Here is a 23,030-nt window from a genome sequence, read left to right as displayed (position 1 = left end):
TTGAAAATTTTCGCAACAACAGAGTTATTTTTTTCATTAACTTTTTTTGAACATTCATTTGCCACTGATGCAGTTATGCGTCCAATCCTGTGATCAAACCATATTTTTGAACTGCTTTGTTTGCAGGTTTTGCGGACAACATAGTCAACCGTTTCATCTGTTATTGAATTATCAAGATTTAACAGGAGTTCCTCCCTGTAGCGGCCAAATTTGAGAACAAAACCATTGTTGCCTATTGTTGTATTTTTTGGTAATTAGTGATATTCTATTTTAAGACAAGTTACTTTCCCTTTACTTAAATGAACCCCTTCAGGGAATTTGCACGAAACGTGCTTGGTGAAAATCTTAGATTATGATGAAAATTAGGAATACCAGAGTCAACCAATATGGTATGTTTCTTTTATTTATTACAGATAAATTATCTTTCATGTTTAAAGTTAGAAATTTTGAGTTTAATTGATTTAAAACCGATGAAAGTTGAACTTGATAATTTGGCAATTATTTACCGTAAATGTTCATGATATTACATTTTTGAATGAGAACAAGTGTATGTCACTACCGTAAATGTTATGATAGATGCACTTTTGTATTGTATTATAATTCACAAAATGTTAGTTTTGATAGTAGAATTTAGTGTGTTTTATCTTTTATTTTGTAGTTAATCTTTTCGTACCTGAATAAAGAGATTTGAACGGAAGGAATTAGTATTTATTTGGTATAGACATCATATCATTAACATATTGACATGGATTTAACAGAAAGCGACACCAAAGCTACTAAAGATGAAGAAAGTGCAAATATAATAGACACAAATGTAATTGAAGAAAGTGCAAATATAAAGGACACAAATGAAACGGAAGAAACGACCAGTACGACTACATGTAGTTTGGAATCAGAACATGTAGATGGTGCCAGAGCAAGAACATTATCAGAAAAAGGACAACAATACGAATTTGATAAGCTTGCCCATAGTTACGGTGGCTTAAATCGTCTTTCTGAAAACATTATTGATCTAATAGCAGATAAAGCACCATATGATACAATCAAAGGGAAGTATTCAATATGGATGGACAAATATGAGATGTTCTTAGAACAACACCAAAACATTATGCCTAAGATAGGTCATGAGGAAGACAAAGAATCATATATGATGGTTTTCCAAGAAAGAGATGAATCTTTACGTGAGATCAAGAGATCAATAGAAAATTATTTCAACGCTATCCGCGAAGAAAATAAACAAACACAGAGGTCAAAAAGTGTAATTAGTAAACGATCATCACTTTCAAGATCAAGTTTATCATCGCAAAGGTTAAAAGAAGAACAAAAACGAGTTGAATTAGAGACAAAATTGGCAGCACTTAAAAGAAAGAAAGACATTGAGTTAGCAAAGTTAAAATTAAAATTAGAAGAAGAAGAATTGCAACTTGACACTGATATAGCTATAGCAGACGCAAAAACAAAATTATTAGACAAGTATGAAAATCTTGAATCTGAATCAAATAGTACATGTAGTACTCACGTTTCGAAAGTACAATCAAAACCAAAGAAATCTGACAATGCACAAAAAACAGCTGTGAATTATAACGTAATGGCAAAACCGTTTGTACCAAAGAACGAGATAAAAGAAGTACTCGATACTAGACCAGTTAAAGCCCTACAGGTCAATAAAATTATATCTACCTCAAACAACACACATTTGCAAGAACCTAAAAATGAACATATTAGGACTGTAAAATCCAGCATTAAACATGATGAAAATATGAACAATATTCAGACTAATACAGTGGAAAATAGCAATATAGCGGAAAATAGTATGTCTGCAGTAGTGAAACACTTACGAAAACCTACACCTGATATTAAGAAATTTGGAGGAAACCCTTTAGAATACAGAAAGTTTTATAGACAATTTCAAGCAAGAATAGTTGCAAATACAGATAACGAGGAGGAGAAAATGACTTATTTGGAACAATTTACATATGGCGAAGCAAGCAAAGTAGTAAGTGGATTCAGCCATTTAATAGGTGAACATGCATATAGTGCAGCAATCAAACAGTTAGAAGAAAGATACGGAGATACAGAAGTTATTGCAAATGCATTCATTAAAAGAGCACTAGAGTGGCCTACCATACAAGCTGGAGATTCAAAGTCACTTGATGATTTCTCTTTATTTTTGATTGAATGTGAAAATGCAGCTGTAAGCATGGAAGCTATGCGTATTCTGGAATACTCCGAGAACATTAAACGACTAATGATTAAATTACCATTCTACTTTCATGATCGATGGAGAAATGTAGTTATGCGAACAAAGGAAAAGAAAGAGTCAGTAACATTTACACATTTTGTGCAGTTTGTTAAACAGGAAGCTAAAAAGGCCAATGACCCAACTTATGGTAATATAGCGGTTTCTGCAAAACAGAATAATACAAGAGACCAGAAGGCTAAAAATGTGACTGATAACAAATCGAAACAGACTCAAAGAATGAGCTTTGCCACAGACGTTAAAAACGAACATGATAAGCATGTAAATGAACTGAAATGTACCTACTGTGGAAACTGTCATAAATTAGAAGATTGCAAAAGCATACTATCTTTGAGTATTAGAAACCGTTATGAACATTTAAAGAGCAAAGGTCATTGTTTTGGTTGCCTCAAAATAGGACACAGGACAGTTAACTGTAAAATGAGAGCCACATGCCTCATTTGTAACAAAAGACATCCGACTTTACTTCACGACAAAGACAAAGTACCAAGAGATGTTACACCAATGAAACAGAGTGAAAGTTCGACAGAAGTGGAAAACAAGACTAGCGCGTGCACAAGCTATTTATCAGATAATAACAGCCAAGTAGGGGCTGGAGATATGTCATGTGCAATGGCTATAATACCAGTAAGGGTAAAACTGAAGAATAAAGCACCTTGTGTAGAGACATACGCATTTTTTGATTCAGGAAGTAGCGTATCATTCTGTACAGAAAATCTGTTGCACAAGCTAGGTGGAAATGGTAAAAGAATGCAGATTACACTGAATACCATGGGTGAACCGTATAAGATGACAACTTATGCAGTTTCTGGATTACAAGTATTGGACCTAGAAATGAATGACGTTGTAGAACTTCCAAGAGTCTATACAAAGGATGAGATGCCAGTTTCAGTGGATCACATTCCGAAACAAGAAGAAATCTCGAAATGGAGTCACTTGTCGGGAATTAAATGGCCTAACCTTGATGCTAGTATTGGACTTATGATAGGCAATAATGTCCCAGATGCCTACACACCATTTGAGGTAGCAACAGGACCAAGTGGATCCCCACATGCCACACGCACTAGATTGGGATGGATTATATGGAACATGATACGAGAATGTACAGGAACTAATAAAGTCGTTAATCGAGTAGAGATGTCTGCGATTCATGAAGAAGAGCATTCAAGGCTTAACGAGTTAGTTGAAAAATCTATGAACTTTGATTTTCCTGAACGCATTATAGATGACAAGAGAGAAAACTCAGTAGACGACAATTCTTTCTTAGATTATGTGAATAAGAATATTCATTTTGAGAAGGGACAGTACTACATTCCGCTACCCTTCCGTGACAGCAATGTGAAACTGCCGAATAATGCTTCCCAGGGCCAGCAGCGATTGAGAAGTCTTAAGAACAAGTTTATAAAGAATCCTAAATTCAAACAGGACTATACTGATTTTATGGACAAACTGTTAGAAAGAGGTTACATGGAACACGTCCCAAAGGAACAGTTCAGCAGAAACGATGGACGAGTATGGTATATCCCGCATCATGGTGTTTACCACAGTCAGAAACCAGACAAAATTAGAATTGTGTTTGACTGTTCAGCTACATATATGGGTGTGTCTCTGAATAAACAACTCTTACAGGGACCAGATCTCACTAATAACCTACTAGGTGTTCTCATAAGATTCCGTGAAGAGAAAGTAGCAATTTTAGGAGATATAGAAGCTATGTTTCACCAGGTGAAAGTGCCACCACTTGATAGAGACTGTTTAAGATTCTTTTGGTGGCCAAACGGTAACATGGAGAATGAACCGGAACAGTATAGAATGACCGTGCATTTGTTCGGTGCCACATCATCACCAAGTTGCTGTAACTATGCGCTAAAAAGAACAGCTGAAGACTTCGGTGAACATTACGACAAAGAAGTAGCACACACAATAACTAAGAGCATGTATGTTGATGATTGTCTTTCGTCATTATCGACTGACATTGAAGCAATATCGTTGATAAAGAACGTGACTTCTTTGTGTGAAAAGGGTGGATTTCATATGACAAAATGGATCAGTAACAGCCCACTCGTAATTAAATCGATACCAGAGGAGGAGCGTGCCAAAGAGGTCAAGCAGTGGAGTCTTGAGGATGACCTCCCGGTTGAACGTGCATTAGGCGTGCAATGGTTTATAGAGACTGACACTCTTGGATTCAGAATTAAGTGCAAAGAAATGATAGCGACTAGAAGAAGTATTCTTTCAATCACTAGTTCAGTATACGATCCTTTAGGAATTATATCGCCGTACGTGCTGAATGCGAAATCTATTCTACAGGGTTTGTGTAGACAAGGGTTTAGTTGGGATAAAGAACTTACAGGACCTGATTTAAAGAAATGGAACGATTGGTTAGATCAGCTTTCTGACCTTGAGAACGTGAGAATAGACAGGTGCTATAAACCTGAAAACTTTGGAAAGGTTGTTTCATCTCAGCTTCATTGCTTTTCTGATGCTAGTGAAATTGGCTACGGAATGGTATTTTATTTACGCCTTGTTGATGATGAAGGTATGATTCATTGTTCTTTTGTACTCGGCAAGTCTCGGGTAGCACCATTGAAAAAGGTAACTATACCTAGGATGGAACTTACAGCCGCAACACGAGCAGTAAAACTAAGTAAAGTAATATTAGAGGAGTTAAACTACAGCATAGACAAAACATTCTTTTGGACAGACAGTATGTCAGTATTACGCTATATCAGCAATCAGAATATACGTTTCCACACTTTCGTTGCAAACCGCTTAGAAATCATTCATGAAGCTACAATTGTTGATCAGTGGAAGTATATAAATACAAAGCTTAATCCCGCCGATTATGCATCTAGGGGAATGTCAGTTTCAAAGTTTGAATCAAACCCAGACTGGTTCAATGGACCAGAGTATCTTTGGAAACCAGAAATAGAATGGCCAGAAGGGCGCATAGACAAGACTATTATTGATGAAGATAAAGAAGTGAAACGAGTCGTTAACACTACAATATTGTCAAGCGAACATCACGGATTAGATAGACTGTTCTCTCTATTCTCAGAATGGAAGAAACTGAAGAAAATAACTAGTTGGTTATTTATTGCGTTGGACAACTTTAGGAAACTTGTTAAGGAAAGAAAACAGATAAGAAACAGACGTCAGTCAGAAGGTGAGAACTCAGTGGATAATCAGAATGAACGAACAGTTAGAAAATCATTGAACGGAGTAACGAAAGATGTTCAGATCACGTTACCGACAACTGAAACTCTTAATAGATCAGAAATGGCTATCATTAAATATGAACAAAGTGTTCACTTTGAAGAAGAAATACATGTACTTCAAAATATAGACCGAGGTAAAGTGTTAAAGAAGTCATCTAAACTCTTCAAACTTAATCCATTTATAGACGAGAATGGTTTGTTAAGAGTAGGAGGAAGATTAGAGCGTGCTGATTTACCGTATGATGCGAAACATCCAATATTATTACCGAAAGACTCTAACATTTCAAAGTTGATCATTGAAGACATTCACCGTTCAGTAGGACACTTGGGTAAAAACTCAATTCTGGCGCAACTAAGGCAAACATTTTGGATTATTGGTGCTAGCTCTATGATTAAAGGAATAGTATCAAAATGTGTAATCTGTAGGAAGTACTGTGCACCATTTGTTGACCAAAAAATGGCTAATTTACCAAAGGAGAGACTTATATCCGATAAACCACCATTTACGATGGTTGGAATGGACTTTTTTGGACCGTTTCAGATCAAACAAGGAAGAAGTTTAGTGAAACGATATGGGGTTATCTTTACATGTCTCTCCATTCGTGCCGTTCACTTGGAAATCGCACATTCTATGGATACAGATTCTTGTATAAACGCAATCAGACGTTTGATATCTCGCAGAGGAAAGCCAGAATTCATAAGATCAGATAACGGAACAAATCTAGTTGGAGCAGAAAGAGAAATGAGAGAAGAAATAGAAAGATGGAACATAGACAAGATAAATAATTTCATGCTTCAGAAAAGTATAAAATGGGCATTCAACCCTCCTGCCGCGTCACACTTTGGAGGCGTGTGGGAGAGATTAATAAGATCAGTAAGAAAGGTGTTATATTCTGTCATGCAAGAGCAGAGTCTTCGATTGAACGATGAAAATCTGAATACATTGTTTTGTGAAGTGGAAGCAATCTTGAATAACCGTCCGATTTCTGAAGTATCTGAACACGTAGACGATTTAAAGGTGCTTACTCCGAACCATCTTCTCTTATTAAGACCTGGCGAATACTTTCCTCCAGGAACTTTTTGTAAGACAGACAATTACGTAAGAAGACGTTGGCGACAAATACAATATCTAGCAGACATTTTCTGGAAGAGATGGACTCATGAGTATTTGCCTTTATTACAAAGTAGGCAAAAGTGGAACTCTGAAAAGCGAAACTTGAAAATAGGAGACATTGTATTGATCCAGGATAATACACCGAGGAATCTTTGGAACTTAGGAAGAATCATTGAAGTACTAAAGGACAAGTCAGACAATGTTCGTATAGTGAGGCTAAAAACATATTCAACAACATTATTACGACCAGTCGCAAAGTTGTGTTTGGTATTAGAAGCTGATATTTAGAGTCATAGTTTGAACTAGTCATGTTAGAACAGTAACTTGTGTTTGAAAGTACTTTGTTGTATAAATGGACTATATAAAGGTTTAGTTATTGATTGTCACTTAAATTGGGAAATTATTTGGCCTTATTATAATTTTTGATAATTGAGTTCTTTAAGACCACAATTAAGGGGCTGGAATGTAGCGGCCAAATTTGAGAACAAAACCATTGTTGCCTATTGTTGTATTTTTTGGTAATTAGTGATATTCTATTTTAAGACAAGTTACTTTCCCTTTACTTAAATGAACCCCTTCAGGGAATTTGCACGAAACGTGCTTGGTGAAAATCTTAGATTATGATGAAAATTAGGAATACCAGAGTCAACCAATATGGTATGTTTCTTTTATTTATTACAGATAAATTATCTTTCATGTTTAAAGTTAGAAATTTTGAGTTTAATTGATTTAAAACCGATGAAAGTTGAACTTGATAATTTGGCAATTATTTACCGTAAATGTTCATGATATTACATTTTTGAATGAGAACAAGTGTATGTCACTACCGTAAATGTTATGATAGATGCACTTTTGTATTGTATTATAATTCACAAAATGTTAGTTTTGATAGTAGAATTTAGTGTGTTTTATCTTTTATTTTGTAGTTAATCTTTTCGTACCTGAATAAAGAGATTTGAACGGAAGGAATTAGTATTTATTTGGTATAGACATCATACTCCCCAAAGTCACATTGATTAATGTTTTGTTTTGCTTCAATAATTTCGTTAGCAAGAACAGGTATTGTTTTTGAAATAGTTTCTACTTCCTCTTCAATTTGTATATTTTCGATATCAGGATGCCCAGCATTTTTTTCAATATTACTTCTTGGTGAATAAAGTAGAACACCACAATTTCCATTTGTAATGTCTTCTAGCTTTTTCAAATCAAAATCTAACAATGTTTTTTCTTTTCTGTAGCAAACTGCTCTAGGGTCAAATGCCAATCTTGATTTATTTCCCTTTTTTTTCAAATCTTCTGGAGTAGTATCAAATCTACCAGTTACTTTTTTCACAACAAGATTGCGTACGAAGTCAGGTTGAGTAACCCTTTTCCCTTGAGCATGCGGTTTGTGCCACTCCTGTGGTTTGGATGTACATGCTTTGTTGCATCCTGCCTCTATTTGCCGAACTATAAAATGCAACAAAGAAACACAATGTTTACAATGTCCTCGCAAACCTGCAGGGCAATTGCAATATGCATTTTCGACTTTACCTGTTCTCTTATGCAGGATAATCCAAACACTATATGGCGCTTGTGTCTGTGCCTTTTGCCTTGCAACAATAGCCTTTATGTAGCAGTAAGAAATATTAGGACTGATGCGGTGGTATTCAACTCCAGTGACGTGTCCAGACAAGTATAGACTTTCTCCTTCTTTTGTTGATTTAATTCCTTTTGTTTGAACATTATGGTTCTCAGCACCTGTAAAAATTATTACATATATATACTTGTTACATAAATACATGTAGTTTTCTTCTCATTTTTGTAGGATGTTGTAATCAAAGTACATGTAAACAAACAAGTTACCCAGTGCCTTGTTCTGATTTAACTTAATGCACATTTGTATACGAATAAAACAGTTTGACTGTCTTATATTGTACGTCAGGATCCTGTAATTCACTTATTGTCATTTGTTCAAGTCTCTCAGATTTATTCTTAAAGAAACTGTATTTTTATAAATTTGGTTGTTTATTTTCTTGTTTTGGATTTGTCATGTCACACATTTTTATAAAATTGAGAATGAAAATTATACCTGATTATGTGGTATGTTTTTTTTCATTGTTGAAGGTTGTATAGAGACCTTTTGCTTACCGGTATTAATGTCTCTTTGTCATTTGAACTCTGGTGGAATGAAGTCTCACATTAATATGATATAAATTACCAAATATTACCCAAAGACAGCCTAAACTTTATTTGGTAAATGAAAAATTCCTTCATATGATACCAACATAAAATTGTCTGCTCCAACATTAGGGAGCTACCATTTGATTTTAATGGGGGGGGGGGGGGGGGGGGGGGGGGGGGGGCTAGGATGAATTTTTTTTACAAGTTTGTCCTGTTTTTTTTTGTCCAGTTGCTCATCCTGCCTTTTTTTTACTCAAAATATTTGTCCTGACTTTTTTTTTTAATTTCATCTCTAAGAGCCCTTACACCCATAAAAATCAAATGGTAGCTCCCTTAGTATGGTAACAGGATTTTTTTGGCACCATTCTGCATCTGCATCTGCCGAATAATAGCCTCCTTCAACAAGTCGAAGATTCTTTTACTATAGTGACAATTTACTCTCTGGAATTTACTGGAATTTACAGTTATAGTGATTTAGGGGCACCACTTATCTAATAAGAAAATCAAATCATTAACAGTGTATTTCAACTCCATTTTGTAGGATTTTTTTTCTTTATTTCTTCAACTTTTCACTATATTAGACATTATAATCATTGTGATTTGGTCATCACTGATGAGTCTTGTATAGACACAATGCGCATCTGATGTAGAAAAAAATATAAGCCTTATATATATATAAGATATAATAGGAAATTGATGGTGTATTTTTTTTTATTATTTTTTTTTAAATGACTTTGACACTTTGGCATATACCATTTGATTTTCTGGGGGAAACTAGGTTTTATTCTGGCTCTCATTGTTGTTAAAAAAACAATCTTGACAGCACCTACATCAAGTTTTGCCCATTAGAAAAAAAAATGTCCGTGCCTTTTATATGTCTTTATATTTATAAGTGAATATAGGGGGGGGGGGTATAGTTTTATAATATTGTTCTTACACAACTTTATGTAGTCTTCCACATCTGTGGCTGATGTATTCGGGAAGTTAATAAATGTATTCTCCCACCCAGCTAACATCTTCACAGGATCGGGAAGCTTTATGAGCCCATCTTCTAATACCATCTTCTTCTTCCGTTCCTCAATGATTGTCTTGAGGTCGTCATCAACAGAAGATTTCAGGGGTACATTTCTCTTTTCAGCAATTGATGCCAACACCAGTCTGTCCTCTTTGTTCCTACTTGCGTATGGAATTCCGCGGTCCCGCAAAAAAACTCCCAACTCGTCCCGTTTTAAATCTTTAACGTTTTTATTCTCAGTCATCTTTCTTTATGTATTGTACAGCTGGAAACTAAGGACGCAAACAATCCCACAATGCAACGCTTTGTTATGCGCGAACTGCTATGCGCGTTTTATCCGTAAAGAGATCTATATGAAGTTTATTCATAGAGATGTGTTCTTACAAAATTGAATTGATTCAAATGGCAAATTCTTGTCAAATTTAAGCATCTTTGATCATTATTGAAGTAAAATGCACCAGATTTGTCCCACCAGTTTCATTTAATTTCCTATTACTAGTATTCGGGTAAAGTATATACACAAAACTTTGTTTATAAATATGTAATTATTTTAAAAAAGAAGCTGATACAGCAACCTGTTCAAGAGAAGAAGCCCCATTTTTTCCAAAAAGTTTACTTTCATAATCTATAAAATACCCTGAGAAATAAGACAAAGGGCTACTGTGCAAGCTAATCTAATAGTTCAATTTTACAATAATAATGATTCTGAAATTCAAAATTGTGTCACTTTCACTTATAATTTAAAGCATATTTTTTTACAGAATTTCTGTCAATGTTTTTGGTATAAAACTTATAAATCCCTTTTTTGTATTTTACTGTTCAACTTGGTCACACTTTATAGAATATAAAATATATATGATCAGTACTATTTATTTAATAATTATATCAATTTTCAGAAAGATTATGGAAATTGTATAAACTATGTTTTATTGCATTAAATATAATCAGAAGTGTTTATAAAAAAATTCTGCTAGGAATGATCCCACATATAAAAATTACATGTAGTATATTTCATCCGCCAGATCTAATTTCTTTCAATATAGCTAGGTTTTTCATTTTACATGTATAGGTGTCATTATCCACATTTTTGAATTATTTTTATTTTACTGCAGTAATATTTTGTCTTTTAATATTTACATTTAGTCCTTCTCTGAAAAATAGGAGAAAGTATTCTTTATATTATCATAACATAGTTATAAATTGAGTTTAGTTTATTTTCTTTCTAATTTTTGTAAAGTAAACTCCTTTTTTAATTTTTATGCATTTTGCTGGGTTTTTATTTTTGACTGGTGATATTAAGAGGAGATAACCACTTGAACAAATCGGCATAAAAACCACCGCTTCGGTTTGAAATCAATTTGACGTTTGCGTATCCAACATTCTATTGCCGAGATATTCATATCGAGTGTTTGTCTTAATGAGATGCTTTATTAAATTTAAATTCAGCCCATCATTTTTAGTTTCCTCGTAAATATTTAGATTTTTCGTTTAGGAGACTTGACAATTTTCACCCAAACTCCAAGTTTGCAGATAAAATAAAGAATAAAGGACTTTGATTTGATGTGTGAGCTTTGACGAGAATAAACTATGGATACTCAAGATTAGTTAGGTCAATAAGTTTTTATTACGACAATAGTATTCAGTGAGTTAAAAAGAGGTTTGTCTCATCCGTTTTTTTACTGAATTTTCACGGTCACGTGACTCTATTGTTGCTGATAAACTTGGGGTCAAACCGTGACCTGCTTTCCAACTGATATAATATAACTCTCCTGTTGAAATATATGATAAAGCGTATAAAATAAACCACTTTAAATATATTTTGTTTTCTTCACTTTTCTATATTTGTAGGTTATGACTGACCAATTGTATTTATATGGAAAGGACAATGCAATATTTCGTATTGTACTAAAAAAATGTACTAACAAAAAAGTATTATAGATAATGAGTATTATTCTGTGCTATTATCAACATGTTCTCTCTAAAAGCACATAAATGTATACATGTATTTAAATCAAAAGATTAAATTGATTCCTTTAGACACCTATGTAAACGGGTAAATGTATTTACATGTATAGTGTGTACAATTTTACCATGTGCATTTGTAAAATGATAAATTGTAAACTTATGACATTAGATATCATTAAATCACATGGATAACTCATGATAACCTGGATTTTAGGTGGACAAGGTAAGCCCAAGTATTAGATTATTATTATTTTTCTAAACGTACTTTATTGTTTATTTCAAACGTACTTTTGCATTGTATCAAATCAGATCTTGGTTCATGTATTAATAACATAATAATGTGTAAAGTACATTTGAAAATAAAAGGTATCTATAAGACCAACATACAGGGTGTGAAGAGTACGTGCAAATATTATCCCACCGAGTTATCATATAAGAATTACAAGGACGTTAGATAAATAGATTAGTATAACGTCGGGGTTTATTATAGCTGACTTTACTGTACAAACGTGTGTATTTATCTCATTGTTGAAGGACATAATGTGGCATTTATTATATTAACATCACTTCATTTCAACTCCGATGGATAGTTGTTAAATTGGCATTCATACAACATATCTTCATTTGTATATTCAAATAATGCTTATGGGCATGCTAAAACATGTATCTAGGCACTTAAAATGGAAAACGCCAATGAATTCAAGAGTCAATAGCAGCCTATCAGATGTATAACGTAAACAAATACTTCAATCCTCGACACAATTTACTAAAAAGAAAGCACCAAGAAAAAGTTTCACAGCAATTATTAACATGTTCGAATGAAAACTCATGCTAATTTTACAAAACCGAATACAGGAACAACATGTAAGTTCTTAAACCATTGTGGTGACGTCAGCCTATTCATTTACCGTGAATTCTTTTTCTTTACATCCCAGCTCCTTTGTTCTAACAGGGGTGATCTGAGCCGGATCACCCCTACCAGATCACCCCAGTTTGTGTTTCTTTGTTATGCATGCTTTCCTTTGTTCTGTAACATTTTGGCGGGAATGTCAAATCCACTATAAAACTTATACTAGTAATTAATTATACGGAAAAGACTATCTATCAAAATTCACGTAGAAAAAATACAGTGTATATGCTGGGATTCGAACTCAAGACCTTTAGCATATCAAGCCACGACACATACTACTGTCACGGAATAGAAGTTCCTTCATAATATAACACCAGGACGACTGGATACGAAATAATAGTAATCTGACATACTTAAAGGAAGCAAGATCTTTTTATAAGTGGGGCGAGTTGTCAAACCTTTATTCAGTGGGGTTTAAACCTTTTTCGTTAATAACATGAATAAGTGAGTTTTCAGACTGATTGTTCAATTTGATTTTACACTTTTTCAAAAGTGGGGCGAGTCGGTAAACAAGAGTGGGGGAATTTTTTTTATAAAGTGGCGATATAGTGTGGGCCGATTGGTAAGTAGGGCGAGTTGACCTTATTTGATATCTACTCATCGTGTTTGAGGGTCATTAAGGGTATACATCATATAGTAATATATAAAGTATATTATAATGGTCGTGTGGCATTCTAAACTAGATTTTATGAATTGTAAATGGTTTTCCGTCTAATCTAAAATCTGGGATGTAAAATAGTTATCCCATTCGGACTTGGTATAACTATTAAAGAATCTACGCTTCCTAAATCCGTCGCTGAAATGGACTCACCAGATTATATTTTGTTTCCTTTGTGTGTCTAATTTCATTAAGGTTGAATTGACTAATTTACTGATTTCTGTTCACAAATGGAATTATTTTAAAAACTTACCTTTAATTTTTGTAATTTCTGTATGCCTTCACTGGGAATCGAACCCGTCCATGAATTCTGTTAAATGTTACTGACTTCAACATATCGATGAAACCTCTGGGCTACCAATTGGTTACGATTTATATGTTTATTTTATATATAAAAATGAATAAATGATATACATCGGTTCAACATACACACAGGGCTTGTACCTTTATATATTAATAATAGGCAAACGTACAGTATAAGTTGGTAGCCACGAGGTTTCATTGTTAAGATTAATGAGGTAAAGTTTAGGTCTTGTCTGTTTAGGTTCGAATCCCTGAATTCTCTTTGTTGTCAATAATCTCTGGTTTTCCAGTTTTTGTTCTTGTTTTGTATGTTATTGTGGATATTTTGTGTAATAAATAAAGGCAACAGTAGTATACCGCTGTTCAAAACTCATAAATCCAGGGACAAAAAACAAAATCGGGGTAACAAACTAAAACCGAGGGAAACGCATTAAATATAAGAGGAGAACAACGACATAACACACACAGAAACGGACCAAGCATCAGACAAAACACCACGAGAATAACAAATATAACAAGAAAACCAAATACATGAATTTGGGATAGACAAGTAATAGGGATAGACATATAAAAGCGAGTTTAGTCGTAAAAGATAGACAAGTAATTTGGGATAGACATATAAAAGCGAGTTTAGTCGTTTATAATCGGATAAATGTTGGCTATTCCACGTCCACTTGTTTTTCTGTCCATCTGATGAGTTAAGCCTGTTTCAACTGATTTTTATAGTCCGTTCTTATGTTGTACTGTTATACCACTGTCACAGGTTAGGGGGGTTGGGATCCCGCTAACATTTTTAACCCCGCCACATTCTGTATGTATGTGCCTGTCCCAAGTCAGGAGCATAGCTGTAATTCAGTGGGTTTTTTGTTCAATTTTTACATAAATAAGCCATTAGTTTTCACGTTTGAATTGTTTTACATTGTCATTTCGGGGCCTTTTATAGCTGACTATGCGGTATGGGCTTTGTTCATTGTTAAAGGCCGTATGGTGACCTATAGTTGTTAGTTTCTGTGTTATTTTGGTCTCATAATAAGAGTTGTCTCATTGACAATCATACCACATCTTCTTTTTTTATATTCCACATGTTTGAAATAAAAATGAATACATTATTTTTGTCCATTATTGTTTTATAAATTAATATAATATGATTTCATCTGTTTTACTACATACTTTTACAAATGTTAATTCGCAAATTCCTATGCTAGAAAATCGTTATGTGCCTAGAATTAGGCTTCGTGTTAAAAAATTTCGGAAACACACTTATTATATGCACTATATGTATCTTTTTCCATTTTCAATTTTAATAGAAATGAGTCCGAATAGAACTTATTTTGTATAAACAGATAATATTCAGATGCCTGATAATATGAAGATCTTAAAGGGCAGACGTGTTGTGTAATAATGTATTTGTATTTTTAAACATTTATTTGTGATATTTAATTGTAATGGATCGTTTGACACGATAACATGGTTATTTGAACTCACTTACAATACCTTCTAATTAAGAATAGGCGTTAATTTTGACAAGACATTAACACAATAGTTTAAGTTATAGATACAATGGATAAGCGTTGATTCATGAAAAACCGGAGGGCGAATGGTTTGTTTTTCACGAATCAACGCTTATCCATTGCATCTATATCACTTAATACCCTAGTCCCACTAGGCCACGATCGCACTACGATCTGTGAAAAAAATGCAAATTTTTATGATCGTAGTGCGATCGTGTAGATCGCAGTAAGGTCGTATCACGGTCGTTGTGAGGTCTTCAAGATCGTGAAGAGCGTGGCCAACTTTGAACATGTTCAAAACAATCGTGGTGCGGTCGTGGCGAAATCAGGTCGTAGTAGAAGCGTAGTGAGAGCGCACTAAGATCGTAGTAAGATCGCAAAGGTCGCTGTACAATCGTAGTGAGAGCGTAGCGAAAGCGTGATTCTATTCGGAGAGACTGCGCTACTATCGCACAGCGACGTTATCACGACCTCACTACGACCATCACGTTCTCTCTGCGACCCAACTACGCTTTCACTACGACTATACCACGCTGTTCACGACCATAGTACGATTCTAGCACGCCCTTGCCGTCCTCATCACGCTCTTCTTACGATCTGACTACGTTCACACTACGATCATCATTCTCATTGTCATTTTCACATAAAATATATAAAAAAGCTCCCTAGATTTTGTTTGTTTGAATGTAATTATCTATTTGCTCTAACGGCTCAACCATGCTTCTCGTTATTAGACCGTTGGTTTTCCCGTTTAAATGGTTTAACACTAGTAATATTTTGGATCCTTTATAACGTGCTGATTGGTGTGAGCTAAAGCTCCGTGTAGAAGGCCGTACCTTGGCCTATAATGGTTTACTATTATAAATGTTACTTGGATGGAGAGTTGTCTCATTGGCATTCATACCACATCTTCCTTTTGGTGGCATGACTGTATTGTTTCCGAGAAATCTACGATTTAATCAGAAATAGAAGGAATATTGAACTGTATTGATATGGAACACGATGTTGACGTTAAATTGCTGAGAACGTAGTAAGATCGCGCTATGAACGTAGTATAATCGTGGTAAGAACGTGTTATAATCGCAGTAAGATCGTGTTGCAATCGGATAACTCGTGGTATGGTCGTAGTGAGAACGTGAAGAGCGTAGCAAGATCTTGATAAGCGTAGTGAGGTCGCAGAATAAGCGCGGTGAGAACGTGGTATAATCGTAGCGGGATCTTTGTAGAAGCGTAGAGATGACGTAGTAGCATCGTGAAAGAAACGAAAATTTTCATTTTCATGCCGCTCATGCCGCGACCTCACCACGATCTAAATTTATTTTAGATCGCGGTGAGCGTGGTGCGATCGTGGTCTAGTGGGACTGGGGCTTTAACAACTAACATATTTCTTTGTATGATTTTTTAAAAGAATTTGAGTTGACATTTTGTCTATACAAATAGAGTTTATCAATAACACGTTACTAAAGTATTTTATATTTTCTTTAGACAATTCTATCATTCCATTCATCAACCATTGATTTACAATGAAACGATGGGTAATTGCACCCATCATTCTATTTTCCGTGGCGTATTACGCTTACATTCCACTTCCTGAAGATGCCATTGAACCATATAAACAACACATTCCTGCATTAACGCTCAAAATTGTTGACGATGTTGTAAGTATAATATATTTCCTTTTCTACTTTCACTGCTGAATTCACCGAACTATACAACTGTTTTTTAGTATAAGATGTACATGTATATATATATCAAAAGCAAACAAAGAAAAAAAAATCGAGTCATATTTGAAGACAATGCTATCGTTCTAATTAAAATTAAAATGATACTTTATGAATGTCATGCGTCTTATGTAACCGCGTTCTTTTTAAAAGCGCTAGGCAATAAGCGTCTTTTTTGCTTCTTTTTGAAAAAAAAAGGAAAATCACAAAAATACTGAGGTAAATTAAAAAAAAAGTAATCCCTTAGGCTAATCAAATGGCAAAATCAGAAAAAAAACACATCAAACAAATGATTTTCAACTGTCATATTCCTAGCTTGTTAAAAAAAAACCTTTCTGGAGTAATTATCAATAAGGCAACAATCTAACAACACAATAAGGAAATATGTGATCTTTAGCAACGGTCAATTGGCTAAACCACAGATATACCAAGTTCTAAATCGCCACGAGTGTTCACAAGTTATCAACAAAATAAATTATCGAAAACAATCGCAAGATTTTCCCCAAGTACAAAAAAAAAACCCTGACAAGGTTCACGAGTATAAATTGAAACATTCTTTCTTCTTCAAACATTGATATTACTGCTACATGTTACTGAAAGTGATAATTATGAGCCGTGGTTTTAAGTCATATTACTAAGCTTTGAAATGAGTGTTTCTTTTGCCTTCAGGTATGTTTTCGATAAATCAGATATATTCTACATTGGCACATGATTATGAAAAAATATATACAAGTAAATATCTTTTCTTTTTCATATAGGGACGTCTTGCTGAATTGTTTGGATTTTCACGCTTAAATGCAACTCGTGCAGTAACGGATATGTCTCTGATGGCTGGAAAATATTTACATCCTAAAATAGAAGGCATTCAGGTATAAAAAAAAATCAATTTTGTGTCCTTTTTTAATTGTTAAGCCCATGTATGATATGAACATGAGATGTAACAGGTATTGAATTCTGACCAAAAAAAAACGCTACATAATAACTATCTGTAAATAACAATAGGAAAGGACTTAACTTAACAGATATGCACGAAACACACTGTACAAATGGAAACAAAACCCACAAAGTACCGATTTAAGAGTGCGCGTACAAATATTTCGTTTATCAGTCATATACGATCGTATCATTCCAATAGATGATACTGTTGGTTTCAACTGCGTCGCCAAAGCGAAATCAAGTATATAAAACTAATCGACCCCGTCTGTGGGAAATAGAATGAGTATATAACTTTCGTCAAACTTTTCTAGCATTTTACAAGACTCTTTATACTTGGAAAACTTTCGTCAAACATCTATGAAAAGGACTGATTTAATATTTGGTCTGGAGCTTCAAAATGTTAAGTTGTTGCGGATAAGCAATGTTAAAGGGGCACTAGCTACGAGATATGTAAACAATCTATAGTATGATTTTTTTTGTTCAATCATTAATGAAAGTGAAAAAGTGAAATAATAATTTACTTTTAGTAGCCAGTATGGTCCATTTTGTCAAAACAAGCTAAGTAAAATTGATGATGAATTATTCACTTGCAAATATTTTTTGAGTCAAATCGGTTAATATGAATATGACAGCTAGTGCGCCTTTAACATCTGCATTGCAGCCGCTTCCATTTCGCCGATAGTTTGGACGTTTACAACATTCATTGCATTAGGAAAACTATCGTCTATGTTTCTTGGCTAAAGTAAAAGGAATGGTAGGTAATTGAATGGTTTGTATTCATGTGATAAAAATCCTGAACTGAGTATAATGATATAACTTAAAGGGTTTTTTTTATAAATTTTTTGTTTATCATATATTAAAGGCAGAAGAAGGTACATTTGATGGCATTGGCGTTAGAATATTCAAACCAACAACACCGTCAAAAGAATTACGACCCGGTGTTGTGTATATACATGGAGGTGGCTGGTCATTGTTAAGCGTCGGTAAGAATTAGACACGTATAATAAAACGGAAAGACGAATCCGGAGCATGTGGAAATTTCTTAACAAAAATATAAATGATAATACTGCATTGAACTTCCATCGAGCGATATAAACACAATAAAAAGAATTTTAATTACACAAATGATACTGTAGTTTTTCTTTTACTTGAAAAGGCATATATCGTTCTACCGTACAATAACTCTATTAAACGAAACAGGGAACGAATGATAAACTCCGAATTCACACATTTGTATGGCCACTGAGATGCGAGTCCGGTGTTGTATTTATGCGATAGAATTCAGTTCGTTACAATAAAGTGTAAATTTATTAAAAAAAGGGGGAGAAAGGCGTTTTTGAAAGGCTGTAATTTCTGATTTTTCTGATCTTGTCAAATGATGAATTGTTTTGAAAATAGTAACAATTAAATTTTAAAAAATATGATAGTCGATTTTTTTTGTTAACTTTTTGGTGTTTTTTAAAGACGGATACGATAGATTTACCAGAGCTCTTGCTAAAAAGACCCAAGCAATAGTCATTTCAGTAGAGTAAGTATTTACACAGGTGAATAAAAAACTCATTTACTATCGGTCTATCTTATATTCACAGCGATTATTAGATTAGTGTATGTCGACGATCTGATAGCTTTATCGTATAAATACCTTATTCTCACGTTAATTATAAAACTGTGAACTAAGTCAAAATCAGTAAATGGGATATATGTCATTTTACACAATTTTGACTTGGTGAATTTTAACTAGGAATCGTGAAAAATATAAAGTATTCATCTTTATTTTTTCTGAAGTATTGCTGAATTGTAAAAATAAGTAGATGTGGTTTGTGTATGTGTGACCAGGGAAAAAGCAGCTTCGTTTAATATTTTGGACTTAAATATAAAATTCTCAATTGTGATATTTTAGACTTTAATTTTTTGTGTTTTATAATTCATTCTATTTTATAATTTCGTTTCTATTTACATTTCGTATCCAGGACTTAAAATCAACATGCTTTGATATGCATTTAATTCTCAGTTTGGATATTGAGTGACATGTAATACTCTGTTAGCTAATTAGTGACATTTTACCTTATTCATAATGTATGTTCTTAATTATCATAATCAGATTATCATTTAATATTTATTCTTCAAGTTCTAAAAATAGTTTAACCTTTGTCAGTGAACAATATCACTCAAACTAATTGTTATTTGTCATGTGTATTCTTGTCATTTCAATTGCTTATAATTTGAAAAAGCAAGATTTGGACTCGGGACTTTACACCGAACACAGTCCATCTGTAATATAAGTATTAGTATTCCATGCTGAATTATTGGTTTATTCATCGCGTTTTTGTTCCAGAGTCTCAAAAGTTAGGTTTCACCCGTAGTTCTCATTGCTATTCAGAGCAATCGTTCGTTGTGTGATCAGGTCCATCACACAGTTTCAGAACAAGAGGCCATTCAGTCAGGCTCTTGTTGCACAACCTCATAAGTCACCCATTTCCCCGGTGACATATGATTGCCAATGAGACACCTATCCAACAAAATACAGTTATGTCATATAAAGTGGATGTAAGCAATTATGGGCAACCATACGGCCTTCAACAATAAGAAACCAAATACCTTATAGTCGGCGGTATGAAAAATATGAAACAATCCAATTTACTAAACTAACGGCCTAATTTATATCATATCATAAGAAAACAAGAAAAACAGACATAAAAGACATGAACCAACGCTTACCACTGAACTACAGGCTCCTGGCTTGGGTCAGACTCAAAACATTTGGAGGGGTTTTACATGTTTGTGAGCGCTCAACCCTCCGCTAACATGGGAGAGTGGTGTAACAGCACATTAAAAAAAAAGGCTTCACTCGTCAAATCGATACAAAGTAGAATAACATCACACTAAAACACAGACCAGACGTGGAAGGGTAAAAAGTAATAAAAACACAATATATAAGATAACTTGTCTCTATCAAGAAATAATAAATTGACAGTTAAGGGGTGTAACATATTATTATTTTTTATACCAATTAAACTATAGTGACCACTTTTTAATTTGTTATTTTTAAATAATTGTACTGAATGATGTCCCATTTATTTTATTCATCATAGCTACAGGCTTGCACCAGAACATGTATTCCCAGCAGCGTTTGATGATTGTGTGAAAGCAACCAAATATTTTATGAAAAATGCAGCTGTATTTGGTGTTGATTCCTCAAAAATTGGCGTTGCAGGTAATAATGAATATATTGGCTACATTACGCATATCATGTGCTAGAAATGCTTTGAAGTTACATTTGTTTTCATTGATTAATGAGTTAAAGATTTTCAATCATTTTAATAGATATTAAAAAAATAAACGACTGAATATGAACACTAAGCTATATCTTACCCAAAGATTGATGTATGCACGCATGTCAGAACCTGAACGTACATTGCCATTATTATGTGTAGTCTCCGTAATGAATATAACTCAAATGCTACCCATGGAATAAAATGCATGAGAGAAAACAAAACCTAATTGAAAAACACGATAATTTTCTCTTTGTCCTAAAATAAAGTGCAACATACACTGTTCTTGCATTAAACAAATGCAAATTTTATTAAGACACTTTCATTAAGCATTTTTAAAATATTACCTTAATCTTGTTTTTATGCCCCACCTACGATAGTAGAGGGGCATTATGTTTTCTGGTCTGTGCGTCCGCCCGTCCGTTCGTTCGTTCGTTCGTTCGTTCGTTCGTCCGTTCGTCCGTCTGTCCCGCTTCAGGTTAAAGTTTTTGGTCGAGGTAGTTTTTGATGAAGTTGAAGTCCAATCGACTTCAAACTTGGTACACATGTTCCCTATGATATGATCTTTTTAATTTTAATGCCAAATTAGAGATTTTACCCCAATTTCACGGTCCACTGAACATAGAAAATGATAGTGCGAGTGGGGCATTCGTGTACTGAGGACACATTCTTGTTTCACAGGTGATAGTGCTGGTGGAAATTTGGCAATGGCAGTTTCCCTGTATTTTGGGAAAGAAAACATTACACCGAAGTTAAATTTCCAAGGTCTCATTTACCCTATATTACAAGCTATGGATTACAACTTATCGTCGTACAGGGAGTTTGATTTGTCTATGAGAAATACTTATACACCTGTTACCAAGACTACAATGATACATTACTATAATCTGTATGGTTTTGGCGGGGATCAGTACGTGGAATATTTTAAAGAAAACACTCATACAACACGTGAAACAAAGAAGAAATACCGAAAATTGGTCGATCCAAGCCAACTAACGTGGAAGTACCAAATGATACCAGACGATGATAACTCTAAAGAAAATATAGAAATTGCAAACAAAGTTGCCAATGTTATACTTAATCCTTATTTCGCACCATTAATGGCAACAGACGAAGAGCTAAAGCTTCTTCCCAAAACTTACCTTATAACAGCAGAATATGACGGTTTACGGGACGAAGGAATGATTTTGGGACATCGCCTACGACGAATAAATCATCCTTTAAACTATAAACATTGGGATGGAGTAGAACATGGATTTATGATTTATTCATTTTATGATTCATACAAAGCTGGATTAGAACATTTATCTTCATACATTAAAGAAGTTAGTGTATAACTCAGTAAATATGTAATTGTTACATGTTGTTTTATCTATATAAAGTATGGCAATTGGAAGGATATGCCATATCCTATAAGTAAAATTGTCAATAGGTGTAATGTTCGTGTAATAGAGTGAAAACTTATTATATTATTTCAATGTTAAAATACATGTTACAATTACGAGTAAAAGATTATTATGATATACGTCAATGAGTCAGCAAGCCAACCGAACGACACAAAAAAAAACCAAGGACATTGTCTAAAGAAGACCGTATTGGCATCAACTGTTACATAAGTCGGTTGCCTCTACAAGTGGACATTTTAAAAACAGGATAGCGTCTGAAAACATTTGAATAAAAATAACAGCGATTGTTCAAGATATGGTATCAACATTTGATCATCAACGACAACATACATGTGTGGCATTTTTTTTATATATAGATTTCATCCTATCATTTATTTTAAACTACCTTCGAAATTGAAAAAAAATATAGTTACAAATACACAAACAAACCAACAGTTAATTAAAATTATTTGTTTGTATTTTGAGGTTATTTAAATATTCCTCACAGCCAAACGTAAGCTCATTATCAATTTATCAATAGCATACATCGATATTTAGGCACCTGTTCTTATGGGTGTCCCAGGTCATGTGGAGGGTTC

General features: G+C 34.0%; 3 protein-coding genes across 4 annotated transcripts; 2 read left to right on the top strand and 1 right to left on the bottom strand.

The window, feature by feature from the left end:
- Positions 1-205: 205 nt before the first annotated feature.
- Positions 206-7,592, top strand: LOC139517674 (uncharacterized). Of its 2 annotated transcripts, none has more exons than XR_011663185.1 (2): positions 206-7,249; positions 7,519-7,592. XR_011663185.1 is itself a non-coding variant. In XM_071308960.1 (2 exons), the coding sequence occupies exon 2, from the start codon at positions 746-748 to the stop codon at positions 6,878-6,880; it is 6,135 nt and encodes a 2,044-aa protein (XP_071165061.1). In that variant the 5' UTR covers positions 206-389; positions 659-745; the 3' UTR covers positions 6,881-7,512. The 2 variants fall into 2 exon arrangements, 1 of the variants encoding a protein (XP_071165061.1); XM_071308960.1 differs by lacking the exon at positions 7,519-7,592 and having other exon boundaries at positions 206-389; positions 659-7,512.
- On the bottom strand, positions 7,569-10,014 carry LOC139515470 (uncharacterized). The gene is made up of 2 exons (XM_071305043.1): positions 9,693-10,014; positions 7,569-8,332 (listed from the first exon to the last, which is right to left on the bottom strand). The coding sequence occupies exons 1-2, from the start codon at positions 10,012-10,014 to the stop codon at positions 7,569-7,571; spliced, it is 1,086 nt and encodes a 361-aa protein (XP_071161144.1).
- Positions 10,015-11,820: 1,806 nt separating this feature from the next.
- LOC139514613 (neutral cholesterol ester hydrolase 1-like) lies at positions 11,821-22,405 on the top strand. Its single transcript, XM_071304036.1, has 7 exons — positions 11,821-11,958; positions 16,603-16,775; positions 17,597-17,707; positions 18,637-18,757; positions 19,239-19,302; positions 20,867-20,988; positions 21,728-22,405. Exons 2-7 carry the CDS (start codon positions 16,641-16,643, stop codon positions 22,381-22,383), a joined length of 1,209 nt encoding a protein of 402 aa, XP_071160137.1. The 5' UTR covers positions 11,821-11,958; positions 16,603-16,640; the 3' UTR covers positions 22,384-22,405.
- The last annotated feature ends 625 nt before the right edge of the window (positions 22,406-23,030 follow it).

Source organism: Mytilus edulis, chromosome 3, assembly GCF_963676685.1.
Source record: "Mytilus edulis chromosome 3, xbMytEdul2.2, whole genome shotgun sequence".
Classification (NCBI taxonomy): Eukaryota; Metazoa; Mollusca; class Bivalvia; order Mytilida; family Mytilidae; genus Mytilus; species Mytilus edulis.
This window is presented reverse-complemented; position numbering and strand designations above follow the sequence as displayed.

Coding starts and splice junctions, on each gene's coding strand:
- LOC139517674 (XM_071308960.1), top strand. CDS start 746: ATGGATTTAACAGAAAGCGACACCAAAGCTACTAAAGATGAAGAAAGT.
- LOC139515470 (XM_071305043.1), bottom strand. CDS start 10,014: ATGACTGAGAATAAAAACGTTAAAGATTTAAAACGGGACGAGTTGGGA. Junction 8,333..9,692: donor GGAAGACTACATAAAGTTGT/GTAAGAACAATA, acceptor TAATTTTTACAG/GTGCTGAGAACCATAATGTT.
- LOC139514613 (XM_071304036.1), top strand. CDS start 16,641: ATGAAACGATGGGTAATTGCACCCATCATTCTATTTTCCGTGGCGTAT. Junction 16,776..17,596: donor TCAAAATTGTTGACGATGTT/GTAAGTATAATA, acceptor TTTTTCATATAG/GGACGTCTTGCTGAATTGTT. Junction 18,758..19,238: donor CTGGTCATTGTTAAGCGTCG/GTAAGAATTAGA, acceptor TGTTTTTTAAAG/ACGGATACGATAGATTTACC.